At 38.8% G+C, this 13545-nt stretch overlaps 2 protein-coding genes across 10 annotated transcripts in view; both read right to left on the bottom strand.

The window, feature by feature from the left end:
• Window positions 1-267: 267 nt before the first annotated feature.
• Window positions 268-2708, bottom strand: LOC107993740 (methyl-CpG-binding domain protein 2). Of its 4 annotated transcripts, none has more exons than XM_017050337.3 (5): window positions 2200-2708; window positions 1856-1997; window positions 1448-1501; window positions 719-964; window positions 268-481 (listed from the first exon to the last, which is right to left on the bottom strand). In XM_017050337.3, exons 1-5 carry the CDS (start codon window positions 2328-2330, stop codon window positions 383-385), a joined length of 672 nt encoding a protein of 223 aa, XP_016905826.1. In that variant the 5' UTR covers window positions 2331-2708; the 3' UTR covers window positions 268-382. The 4 variants fall into 4 exon arrangements, with proteins under 4 accessions (XP_016905826.1, XP_016905827.1, XP_061932193.1 ...); XM_017050338.3 differs by having other exon boundaries at window positions 752-964; window positions 2200-2662; XM_062076209.1 differs by lacking the exon at window positions 1448-1501 and having other exon boundaries at window positions 752-964; window positions 2200-2666.
• A 958-nt stretch (window positions 2709-3666) lies between these two features.
• Window positions 3667-13545, bottom strand: part of LOC107993806 (protein groucho-like) — a 116448-nt gene continuing 106569 nt past the window's right edge. For 5 of the 6 annotated variants that reach the window (XM_062076903.1, XM_062076904.1, XM_017050428.3 and 2 more), the window contains 6 exons: window positions 9756-9878; window positions 9394-9676; window positions 8775-9030; window positions 8235-8510; window positions 6852-7455; window positions 3667-6622 (listed from right to left, as the gene is read on the bottom strand). In XM_062076903.1, coding sequence (XP_061932887.1) covers window positions 6515-6622; window positions 6852-7455; window positions 8235-8510; window positions 8775-9030; window positions 9394-9676; window positions 9756-9878 — 1650 coding nt within the window. In that variant the 3' untranslated portion in view covers window positions 3667-6514. The remainder of the gene's footprint in view (window positions 6623-6851; window positions 7456-8234; window positions 8511-8774; window positions 9031-9393; window positions 9677-9755; window positions 9879-13545) is intronic. The other variant, XM_017050429.3, reaches the window with a different exon arrangement.

The following is a 13545-nucleotide window of genomic DNA, read 5'->3' on the forward strand; positions in this document are numbered from 1 at the left end:
TGACCGTGATACTCGAACCGTCATAAATATTATCATCAGCTCGTAACGAAAATTTAATGACAACAGTGCTGATTCACTCACTGAATTCTTCTCTTAATCGTTAAACACAAAGTTTTATCGCTGTTTTGAATTTGTTTTCTCAGAATTACAGGCAACCGAGTGACTGTTATTTGTTTTGAAAATTATTCATCGTTGTACTTCTATATTACTATTGCTAATTCCTAAATTACTTTTAATTATATTACTTAAATATGTAATAGTGAATTATTTTTCTTTCTTTATAAAACATTTATTATAAAAATCAGGATAAGACGTATAATTTATAACGAACTTAGGACTAGGGTGAGGGAATTAATATAAATATCTAAAAGAATTGTACAATTTATATAGGAATAGATCGTAAAGCGTCTTGTAGCTTTTTCCTTGCTAGAGCAACTCGATCCTCTTGCCTCTTGATGTCTTCGTCAGCTATCGAGACGGCCTGAAACAGAAAAAGAAATTAATTTATCGATTATATTTCGACGATAGTTATGTTAAATGTTTGATTTAAAAATTCTCTATTGTTTTCGTCGATATACCCTTTCAAACCTCCAGTACATAATTATTTACATTCCGTAATAGGGTGTTTGATCAGGATGTTTGGTTAAGTGTATGTAACACGTAACGCAAGTTGAGTTTAATATAAGCACCCTATTTGGTATCTAAATATCTATTCTACCTGTACGAGGGGTTGATCGGGATTAAGAAATACCCCGGGATTTTTCTCTAAAGCTGTCTTCGAACCCGTTTGTCCCGTGACTGGTTGAGACGAAACATGTAATGCAGTTGCAACACTTTGAAGCAAAGTTTCTTCCGTAATATACGGACCAACTGGCTTCAAACTTTTTGGTAAATCCATTCCATCGAATTCAAATCCGTCTGGATCACATGCTCTTAAACCTTCCAAACGTTTTTCCCAAAATAACTGTAAAATTGAAAAGAATATTTATATATAATTGATCATATTTACATGAAATAATATGTATTATCTTATACGAGACAACGGAATAACGAAATAATAAACTGACACACATAAAAAAATCTAATAAAGAAAAATACTCTAATCACAAAAGCAAAATATATTTGCTGAAATATATGAAACAAGGAAAATTATATTTTTTAATTGTTTGTACTATTATATTTTTGCCAATAAAAGATGAAAAATACGTAGAGTAGAGAATTAAATAATAATCCATATAATACATAATTAAAAAATGTGTCTTATGAATCTGATATTTCTATAAAACATTCAGATAACAAAAAATTTTCTAAAAAAACATGCACTATGCAACTGTTTGTAAAGAAATTGACAATTATGAATATCTATTCATAAATATATTGTATTCGAATGATAGAAAGAAACATACAATAATTATCGATTCCACAAGCACATCGAACAATATATTACCTGTTTAGGCTTATCTTGGGAGCCATATTTGCCATCAATTTTATCGGCTCCTTCCTAAACGAATGATTTGATGATTGAACCACAAGAATTTAGGGGGAACATTAAATACCATAATAAAATTACAAATTATAACTTGATCACACAATTAAAGATCTTGGGACATTACATTTATGTTCAAAGGGATATGATATATTACAAATGAATTTTATATACATTATGAACATTGAATGGCATAATAAATAAGACATAAAATCTTAAAATTGACAAATTTTTTTTATTTTTAATAATAAAAAAATATTACGATTAAAGAATGTCGGGGAAAAAACATGGCGTAATACTTTGACTATTTAATACGTATATATACATGAGAAAAATAAGTAATAATAAAAATAGATAATAAATACTAACTTGTTTAGGTTTTTCTTGATTTCCATGTTTAATATCTTTCACTTTTCCTTCCTGCGTCTTATAAATAGTTACTGGTTGCTTAAATATAGATGCTGTTTGTCTTATCGGTGGTACTAACGATGCATCATTTCTGACTCCGCGACTAAAAAATAGATACAGGATATCATAAATATATATATAAGGTTAGAATAAGCAATAGTAAATGTTCGTACATCATCGTAATCGACATAAAATATATACAAGTTTTTGTCAAGTTTCTTATATACTATACATATACTGTATACAGTATTTATATATTATTGTAATATAATGTTTTAAATAAATGTTTAAAATATGGAACGTACCTGTAATAATAAACGTCAACTTTTCCAGTAGATGACAATTGATTTTGGCTTTTTCTCGAAGCCTCTTCTCTGGACGGCCAATTTGTTGGCAGTGCCGATGGATATTTCTTTTTTTCCACTGACATATTCATTTTGCAAAAGTGTTTATTTCAATATATTCGCACGTTCTTTGAAACTATTTAAATAATTAACGACCGGGAACATGAGCCAGCTACCGGTGGCCATATTGATGCGTTCCGCTAAATTCGAGTAGGTTAGTGCAGATCAGTTCGAATAATTATCTACATGGTGGCGGTACTATCTACACACTGTTATTGAACCATCATTTGCAATATTTATTAAGAGTAATATGATAATTTGTATTATATGTAAATTAAAAAATACGATTTATGCTATATTTTTTTTCATTAACATAACGTTATTCATGAATAAGAAAAAATTGAATTACACAAATATTTTTTTCCTACTAAAACCACCTAGCGGTGAATATAGTAATAATAAGTAATTTTAAACTATACAATTAATGGACATCGACGAGCCATCTAGCGGTGAATGAATAAAACTAATAAATTTTCCTCATATTCAATAATTTTTTTGTTTTATGCTTAGAATTTGATCATATCTATACAAAAATTAAATAGAATAAATTCTATTGAGGTTTTTTAATCAATAAATAAAATTAATTAAGTAATAAAACATATTACATACATGATTTTTTAATCATATAAATTTTACGGAATATATATACAAGAGCAAATGAGTGGAAGAAGGATAGAGATAGTATAAAAATATTGAAATCAGCGCCATCTCCAGAGTGCCGCAAATGAAACACAAAAAGGAAGGATAGAAGATAATAGGAAAAGGATAGAATATATGGTTAAATTGTACAAGTGTCGCCATCTTTTGAGTGTTAAAAGAATCTTGTTAAAAATATAACCAAGAGATGGCGCCAGAGATTCAATTTTCTTACTTTGTTCGGTATTTAAAGAGATGCTTTTAATACTCAAGAGATGGCACCACATGTTCAATTTTCTTTGTTCGGTTTTTAAAGAGATGCTTTTGATACTCGACAGATGGCACCACATGTTCCATTTTCTTTGTTCGGTCTTTAAAGAGATGCTTTTGATACTCGACAGATGGCACCACATGTTCCATTTTCTTTGTTCGGTCTTTAAAAAGATGCTTTTGATACTCGACAGATGGCACCACATGTTCCATTTTCTTTGTTCGGTCTTTAAAAAGATGCTTTTGATACTCGACAGATGGCACCACATGTTCCATTTCTCCATATTTATTTTATAAATTGCGTTCAAGCCATAGTTGTGATATTTGAATCGACTTTATTAATTAGTTCGCGCGTTTTTTTTCGATATATTTGTGATAAAAGTGAATTTCTTGTCTTCGAAACTGAATTTTTCGATTCAAGGAAAGTGGACGTGTCAATGATAATTAATAAAACTGTATAAGTATATAGATATAGATGATTTAATTGTCGAAAGAAACAATTTTCGCGTAGCTATAGGAACAACATGAACTGTGCTTGGAAAGGATTAACACTTGTCTTTTGCTTTTTCTTTTTTCACTTCTTGTTCTGGCTGGAAACGCATATTTCTAATCGCTTTCGTACACACGGAGTGCAAATTGCGAGCGCGGAGACACAATTCAATGAAACGTGGGGCAGAAAATTTGTTTTTTACTTTATATAGCGAATGTTGAATCACGATTTCGCTCTGTTCTTCCTAACCTGCATCTGTGTGTATGCGTGTATGCAATTGTATGCGGGTATGCGTAATTATTTACTGTAAAAGAATATCGATTCTGTACAAGTTAATCGTTAAAGAGATAATTAACTATTGAGTCTTCTTGAGGTATCGTTGTTTCTATTGGTCTATCATCGGAGCTGTGCTCGTCGAAAATCTATCTGTTTTCTCGCATATTTTCTTCCATCTTTATTTTCCTATTTTCTATTTTGTCTCTCTATCGCGACATGTAATTCGTATTAGATTTTTTTTCTTCTTATTCCTTTTTTTAAATATTTTTTTTTTTTTTTATACTTTTTTTTTCTACATTGATTCGGCAGTATACAGCGTCGATTCTACGACGATCACAGCAAATGTAAAACGTGTGGTTGTCTTCCTGTAACAAAATATAAATCTCCATTATGCATCCCCTGCTTTTACCATTTTAAAATCCGAATAATAACGCGAATAATAACCTATATATACCCTATTAATTTCACATGCCTGGCAGGCATCGAAGAAATCGTTAACCGCGTGTACTTGGCGCAAATTTATCTTTTTGTTCAAGATATATAAATTCAATCGCAAGGTACGTGTGTCTCGCATCGATCAAGTCGCTAACAAATTAAACCTAAGGGACCGTCACAAAAATATTTTTCGCACGAGTATCTCGCTGAATAAACGTGCTTGGGAGCGTAAATGGCCCGTGTGTTTCTATTCGTGGAATAATAGCGTTGATGCCTCGTTGATGTGGCAGTAACGGTAACGCAATCGTATAAGCTTCTCTACAATTCAGGTTTCAATACTTGGATCGATTTCCTCATTGGATAGAATTTTAATTTCGTCACGTGTGGGATACAGTGTGAAACTAGCGTTTCCTCGCGAATGGTACAATACGTAAAAAGTACATCGCATATAGTCCGCAACATTGTCAGATCGGAGATTCAAATTCATCGTGAATCAAATAATAATATAAGATAAAAATAGATCATCATAAATACATCTCATATTTAGTATTTAGTTCGTCGCTCGAACGTGTACACAATGATTCATTTCATTTCGATTCATCGTATAATAAAATTTTCAATTGTAAAATATAAATAGATTGATTCATCTCGTTAAATATATATCGATCCTCGTTCCGGATCGGCCACGAACAAGATACGATGTACGATAAACTTGTGCCTCGTAAAGGATGTTTCTTTTGGCGATACCAATTACGGTGCGTCAGAAAAAAAATCTTCAAATCTCTTTTCGTCTGCTCTCTAAGCGCTCCGTTTTCTTTCGCTACAAAAAATTAGTCGAGAGATCATCATCATATCCATACCTATTGTTCTCCTACCTCAGCCTTCTTTTTCGTGCCTTTCACAATTTCTCACAGTTACCGCAGAACATATAGTTACGAGTGGTAGCTGCAGTACCGACATACAGAATAGCAACGAAAAAACGAAAAAAAAAAGATTCGTAACTGAAACTTCTATACGAGTACAAATTTTCGGAATATGAGTTACTTTTTTTTTCTTTTTTTTTTTTTAATCTTTTCTCTCTCTCTCTCTCTCTCTCTCACTCTCTTTCTTTTATACTCTCTCTGGTAATGGAAATATTCGAGGGTCACACGAAAAAAAACCCTATTTTCCTTTACACAATCTTAGCACGATCAAAATTACATCGGTTCGACATAGACCTACATTTTTTCACTATCCTCGAATTAAAACGTTCTTGCTTCTATATGTTGTGTGTTCGATTACATTACGTAGAATTTTGCAACACGACACACACATTTCTACTTCGACAGGTCTACATGTTGGATCGTGTACGTACATACAATCTCTCTCTCTCTCTCTCTCAAACATCTCAATTCGTTCTTTCGTCGATCATATATAGTAAAGCACGAGGACATCACGCGCGGTGAAAATAATATTTCGCCTTGCATCTCTCTCACAATCGCACGTAATGAATAGTTTTTGTCGTAAAACTCTATATTACATTAGTAACATATTACACAAGCGACTTCCCGTCAAAGAAGTCGAACACAATCGCGGATCACATAATTATCCGAGCGAATGTATATACGTTATCACGTATAGTCTCATTCATAATCGTCCTCTTGGCCTATTTATAACCATATGTTTTATACAATCTTAAATAACTAAAATGTTCTGTCATCTTATATATATATATATATATATATTTATATATATTTATATATATATATTATAACTTCAGTTCGCAGTTTCTTCATTTCTGCTCCTTTTCTTTTTCGCGTGCAATACGAGAGCCGCCTGCGCGTGATTCAAATTTAACAAATATAACACACGCTAACGCTATATATATATGTATATATATATGTATATATATATATGTATGTATGTATATATTTATATATATATATATATATATATTACTCGTTTCACAAAAGTTCCCCTCCTCGACATACTTTGTTAGAGTTTCAATTTAATCTTTGATGCGTATTCTTGGAACAGAACCCTCTTGTCTCTCATACGAACTAATGTAAAAGCGTAGTACACTCGACGATGTGTTCCAGTGTCTCGATAACGCATCGATCATGTAACCGTTCAGTATATCACTTCGTACACTGTAGCTTTCTTATCACCTGATCCAGTCACAATATACTTGTCGTCTGTAGAAATATCGCAACTGAGCACCGACGAAGATTCCTTTGACTGTAACAAGACAAAATCATTTTGTTAGAAACGCGTTAAGAGAAAAATATCATCGGATCGTTTTCTTGAATATTTATACAGTATCTAGTATCGTATCTGAATGAAGTTATACGTGTTTTCACATCGACAAGATACTTTAAAATGCTACTCTATAATGCTAACTATAAAACGTCTCTGTACAACGTCGTAATCGATATTATCCGAGGCAGGGTGAGAGTTGAAAGTTCACCTGGAATATGGAGGCGCCGTATGGCGTGCGCCACGCGTTGAGCAGATTATCTTTGCCAGTTGAGACGAACCATTTGCCACAGGTGGCGAAACGTAACGAAAGTACACAAGACTCGTGTAAATGGAGCTGATATTTGTCCGGTTTCGTAGCGTGCAACACTTCGACGTTCGAGTTCTCCATTCCCACCGCCAGCCACTCGCCGGTAGGGCAGTAGCCGAGTGAGAATATCTGAGAGGTGAAGTCGTGCTGTTGCAATTGTCTTCCTTCCCTCAGATCCCACGAGCGGACCGTATTGTCCAATCCGCCGGTCCACAATTTCGATCCGTCCGCAGAAATGTCGATGCAGGAGGCGCCGTCCGTGTGACCTTGGAATTGTCTCAGCAGAGATTGATTCTGTATATCCCAGACGGCGATGTTCCCGTCGCTGCAGCAGCTGAAGCAGACTTTCGAGTCGGGGGAGATGGCCAAAGCGTAACAAGCTGGCGCGTTCGAGGTCAATTCCGCTTTGATCCTTGGCGTTGGACTCGCCAAGTCCCAAATGCTGAGGTTGCTCGCTTCACCGCCTACGATTAAGGTTCTCCCATCTGGTAATAATTTCACCGATCTGTTCAACGAAAATGACAATATCAGTTTGCGTCGACATTTTATTCTTTACTTTTATTTTTCTCTCTTTTTAGCTCAGATTGGATACTCGGTCGAGGTATCAATTACTATCAATTGTGGATCGTGACGACGAATTTTCTATGCAAGCCGTTAACGTTTCCCGAGGATATAAAGTAAATGAAGGGAGGGGACGGGATCGATGGCATCTTTGAATGAAATATCACGATGGAAAGCGATGCGGTTGTAGGATGTGTTAATAGTTTAAGCGCGTTCGAAATATGGATGGATAGATAGAGGCCAAGTTAACCCACCACCACGGTCTGCCGAAGATTAGAAATTTAATATTAGCTTTCGCGCGCAAATGTAAACACCGAAACCGTCGCTGAAAATCCGTCAAAGTTGCATGTATCGTTGGAACCAGCCACGTTCCGAATAGTTGAAATAGTTTTGAGAGGCGAAAGATATCGAAAGTAAGAGACCGGATATTAACCGTTATGTTTTCAATACCCGAGGATATCGATCACCGATGTCTAACATGGCGGTTAAACTCGTTCGATACGGTTCAATTTTGAGGCAATCAACGGCCTCAAAGCCGAGATAAGGGTTTCAAACTACCTTCTACCCGCGCTTAACTAGACCGCCCGAAATTACACGTATCAACGGTTGGTAAGTAAACGAGGCCGCAATGGCGTTGCCTAATCGGAATTTATTCAGCGCCGCGTTTGCCAGACGGCGTGTAAAGTTAATGCGACGCAGCGCGAAACGTAACGTTTAACCAACCTGATGTAGTTGTCTCGTTGTAAGCAATCAAGCTGCGAAACGTGTTTCGCGCTACCGCTCCCGCCCTGATTGATGTCCCAGACCTTGACGCATCCTTTGCCACCGGTGTAAACGTATTTAGTCGGATTCGAGATCGTCACCGCGCACACCACCTCCCCGTGTGTCAGGGTATTTATCTGGCGTGCGTGACGCGGTATTCCTTGTCCAATTAGAGCGTCGTGAGGGAATGGGACAGGCTGCATCTGACCCTCGCTCGACACGTGGAAGCTGTACGCGCTGCGGAACACGAAGGAATTTCATAATTCATTTTCTCTCCTCCTTAATTTTTTAATCGAATTCATTGGAAGAGAAGGGGAGGGTTGTGACACATTGCTGGGCAAAATAAAGAGGACGTGTTTCTAAAACTCGATCATCCAAGATCTCGATTAACACGAGATCACGTTCGAATCGATTTTATCGAATCATCGCTCTTGCGTTCGGTTATCATACTCAAAATGAACGTGCGAGTGCACGAATAGGATTGTCGAGAAAAGCGCTTACGGTTTGCCACCGGGTACACCGAGAGGTCCGAGAGGAGCCCTCATGCTTCCGTGAGGATCGTAGAGTTGCTGAAGAGGCGGTCTTGCGGGATATCCATTCAAGGCTGGGGGATAACCCAGCACGTCCACATGAGGTCCTGCGGGTGGATGATGTGGCGGCGGATAGTGTGGCGGATAAGGGCCGACCGCCGAAGCCGAGACCAGTGGTTTGCTGGAACTCGATGGTTTCAGACCACCGGACCCGGAGCTGCTACCACCTGTCGACCATACATTCATCCTCAGACCCGGCCAAGTATTTTCCATCATCGTAATTGATACGGAAATGTATTATTACGCACATCGGAGCGCTCTGTGCAAAGGAGAACGAAATCCATCCCGCCAGAACGTTTATCTTCTGAATTTTTTAATATAAGCGGGGTAAGTAAGTAATATCGCTAATTGCTCTCTAATATTTGACGTGCTAATATTTGAACACGCAAGATTTCTGTTTCTCATTAACAATACGGGAATAGAATAAATTCTCACACCGTTACTCCTGTTAAAGTTTCATTTAAAAACGAGCTGCTATCAGAGTTAGGGTACACGAGCGAATGTTTCGAATATATATTGCAAACTCATACCGGCTGATGTGGGCGTGACGGGTTTCGAGATAGGCGTCGTCGGTTTCTCTCGTTCTTCCATCTTCTTAGCCGAGGGTGTGCTTGCGTTGCTGCTTGTGCCGCTTCTCGGCGATGGTGGCGGAACTTCTTTCTTCACTTGGCTGGATAAAGGCACCGAGGAAGGGCCGAGTTTGTCGAGCCCGTTCTCTCTTGGCGACGCTGTGCCATTCGCCGTAGGACTCGTCGGCCCCTCGCTCGCGTCGTCAACCACCAAGTCCTGGTCGCTCTTTTCACCATCGCTTTGCTATCGGGGAAAACGTGCACGGCTTTATTAAAGGTATACCATCGGCGGCGGGGCATGGAGAACCATCCTGGATACCTACATGGCCTATATCCTTGTCCTGCTCCTTCTTCATCTTCTTCAGTGGAAGGTGGTCGTGGTGTTGGGGGTCGGTGGACCGCGGCCTGCTATACTTTTCGCGTTCCGCGGGTGATATCGAACTTCTCTGTAACGAGAGAGAGAGAGGAATGATGGAGAGAACGAAAGAAATGAGAATATCGTCAAAAAACGTCTCTCGAAGCGTTTGATTTTATTTCCTTTTATTTCCTAATCTTTTAAATTTGAAACAAATTTTTTCCTCGCCATCTATGAATATTACGCACATTGGAGAAGTTTGATAATGTGAAACGAAAGGGACTCTTGTATTCTTCTCTGATCACGAATCGAAGACACGAGTTAAACCATCGCCCCCTCCTCCCCTTCCCCAAGATCTTTAAATGACCTCAAGTGGCGTTCAACGTGATCTCGATGACCCCATCACTTAAGCGACCTTAACTGTTAATGTCACGATCTCGATGGCCTCGTGTAATCTTCGAATAACATTGACCGAACCAATGCCACGATCTAAATGATCCTCTCTCATGACCGTGGCCATCAATTTTATAACCTCAATAACCTGGCCACAATTTTCTAAGGATTGGATTAAAGTTTTAAATCGGCATTAGACGAGATACATTCGTTCACTCGCCACGAACGCCGCTTATATACGTTTCCATTCGAATATCTATATAAATAAATAAACGCGGGGAGAAGATCCATCCACGTAGGCAAATAGCCAAAAGTAAATATTTTCCATCTGTCGTCTCGTTTCGTGCCAAACAATTTTTTCCCATCCCATCAATCGGTTATCAGTTATACATAACCGCGAACGTTACACGGCACGAAAGATACGACGCGAAAGTCGTAATACGCTGTCACGTTGGATATCCAGGCATCCAAGGTGGATGCTCGTTCGAGGAGGAGAGGAAAAGATGGGGGAAAAAGCCGTAAAACGAGCGACGACGAGATCTATCTATATGGGAAAAGTCGTTCCAGGATTGTATACAATCCGCTCTCGGTTAATGCGATCTCATCAATTCCGTCCAAGCTTTCCAATACGGACGAGAGAGATTCTTCGTTTCGGGCGGACGACGAGAAACGAATCACGAAACGTCGAACCGTTTAAACAGTGTCTCACGATTAAATAAAATATTTGCCCGTCGATGTACCACCGAGGAGGAGCAATTGAATTACCGCGCCCTCTCTACCTCCGACCAATCCTATCTCCCGTTTCTTTCTTTTCTTTTCTTTTTTTTTTTGCCACGTGGAAAAGCGATGGAAGAGCAAATAATAATGGCGAGAAATCGTGGACTCGGTCGAGAGATAATAAAAATTTATACGATAAAGATTTCTTTATTCGCTTAGAGAGATGGGATAAGTCTTTCGTCCGAAAAAAAAAGGGGAAAGGAAACAGGAACGTTGCGAAATTTCCGGTTAATAATAAATTTATAAACGAGAGGATCGATATAACCATCTCGATGGCCGATAAATCTTCCGATGGATATTTGTTTTCTTTTTCACGGGGAATAATTCGGAGTTAATTGATTAATTGAGTATCAATTAAATTTTAATCAACCATTTTGACGTGGGATTCGAGGGTGGACAATGTTAAAAGTGGAAATCAGAACCTTAATGAATGATTGAAATTGCGTATTTATTACGTGATAGAAAACGATACAACGAATCGTTGTAATAACATCGAATTATGAGAAATTTATTAATTGTTATTCAACAATAACGATGACGAGAAACTATAGTTATGGTTCTATTAATAACACATAACGTCTGTTGAATCCTCCTCTTTACAATATCTACTCTCATTACGTTCAAACAGTATTACAATTATCAAAACAATCGTCGAAATAATTTCACTCTCCGATCTCCCCTCTTTTTCAACCCCATTTTCGCGATAAGCGGAGTGCGGACGATTTAAATAAATTTCGTTCTTCTATCACAACTATCGCCCCGTATATGCTATTAATTCTCACGCTATCTTCTCCCTTTCCTCTCCACGGGATACAGAGAGGGTCTCGGGCGCGTCAATGCCGCCCCAAAACGTCACTCGAAAACGGAGCTCTCAATACGACCAATAGACAGATAACCGAAAAAGGTCCCGAAAGGCGTGGAAGATATTATCGGCAGGAAGTTTTACGAGCGACAGTTTTGTCGTCGACACGGTCGACGTATCTCTTCCTCCTCCCTCCCTTCACCCTCCTCCCACGTGAAGCGGCCTTTTCCCTGTCCCCGATAACTTGCCTGTCCCCCAACCCGTAAACTACCCTCTCTCGACCCTGAAAGTAAATCTCCTCTTCTCAATTACCCTTCGCCTCTCATCCACTGCCACCTCGGTCCATTACCCCCGTATCATCCCCCTTTCGCGTCTCGAGGACCGTGCGTCGAGGCCGAAAGGAAATGAAATAGTAGTGAGACGACTACTACTACGTGATTTAGGAGCCACCAGCGTCGTGTCCTCTTCTCCAGGAATTTGCGGGTAATTATACGGGTGGAGATGATGCGGAGGGAAATGAAATTAGGTTCGAAGGATTATTATTATTTGAAATTTCTAACTTTCGTAATTGTTCCTTTCGTAACCGATCCATTCTCTTTTATTACAAATCGAAAGATGTTAAAGACTTGTTAAAGATTATATTGTTTGTTAATAAGCGAAGAGAAGAATGTATCTGTAATATAATTAGGTGAGATAGTAACAAGTTACGGGTGACAAGATAAAGGTAAAAATTTTGACAGGTGAAGTTTGAAAGATAATAAAAGAAAGACGGTTGGATCGAAAAATTCATTTCGACGCGGCCAAGACTACAAGCCAGTCGTCGGTTCACGCGATAAAAAAAGCTGGAGGAGTTGGAGGAGGGGAGGAGAATTCCTCGGAAAGATGCAAGAAAACACGGTCATCGTGGAACGACTTCTCAAACAGAAGGAATCCCCCGAGGAGCCATATTATGTGGATATCTCGCTCGACTTTTCTAGAACGAGAGGAGCTGAGGCGGGATCCGTTTCCACTCTCGCGGGGGCAAAACGAGAATACCGGTGTGCCGTCTCCTCGTTACCTGGTAATGGCCAGTCACTATTTATCCGGCCAGCAGCCACGAGAATCGGTTCTGGTTACAACTGTCGTATTCCTGGAAAGGAAAGTTCCCTCGTCGTGTATATATATATATATATATATACTCCTCCTTTTTCCGAATAAATCGACTCGTGAAAGAAAACATACGGAATGGAGGGAGGAGAGAGGACTTCGATATTTCCAAGAACGATTCCTCGAAAGAAAAACGGAAGAAATAACAGCAAAACACGAAAAAGAAGATACAGAGAGAGAGAGAGAGGCGAGGTATTATCATAAAAATGCGAGAAATCTCGAAGAGATCTTGGATTTACGTAGGAACGAAGATGGTTAGCCGGGGGATAAAGGGAAGCCCATATATACGAATCGTCGTTACCGAAGTTTCGACGTGTCGTAGAATTTTTATATGTATCTCGATTTCTGCCAGCCCCCTCTCCGTCCTTGGGAAAGCCAAGTTCAGTTTTATCTTTCGGCCTCGATCGTCCGATCTCATCGCCCCAACACCTTCGGTTATTTATATTTTATCACGCGTGTTTTCCTTTATCAGACACGTTCCCAGGACCCGCTTTTCCCCCGCCGGGAACAATACGCTCGATTCGCCGCCGGTAACACCCTTATATTCTACCCCGTCGTGGCGCGAACGCATCGTTTTCCTTCTCGCCGTTGAAATACCGAAAGCACTCGATGCTCCTCCTCTCACGAGGAGGAGGAGGAG

The sequence above is a fragment of the Apis cerana genome, linkage group LG6 (assembly GCF_029169275.1).
Source record: "Apis cerana isolate GH-2021 linkage group LG6, AcerK_1.0, whole genome shotgun sequence".
Taxonomy (NCBI): domain Eukaryota; kingdom Metazoa; phylum Arthropoda; class Insecta; order Hymenoptera; family Apidae; genus Apis; species Apis cerana.

What these genes read in the sequence shown, in the direction of transcription:
- LOC107993740 (XM_017050337.3), bottom strand. Translation starts at nt 2,330, where the DNA reads ATGAATATGTCAGTGGAAAAAAAGAAATATCCATCGGCACTGCCAACA. An exon ending in CCCAAGATAAGCCTAAACAG is followed by an intron (nt 965 to 1,447) that starts GTAATATATTGT and finishes TCAATTTTACAG; the next exon opens with TTATTTTGGGAAAAACGTTT. An exon ending in CCGATCAACCCCTCGTACAG is followed by an intron (nt 482 to 718) that starts GTAGAATAGATA and finishes TTTCTGTTTCAG; the next exon opens with GCCGTCTCGATAGCTGACGA.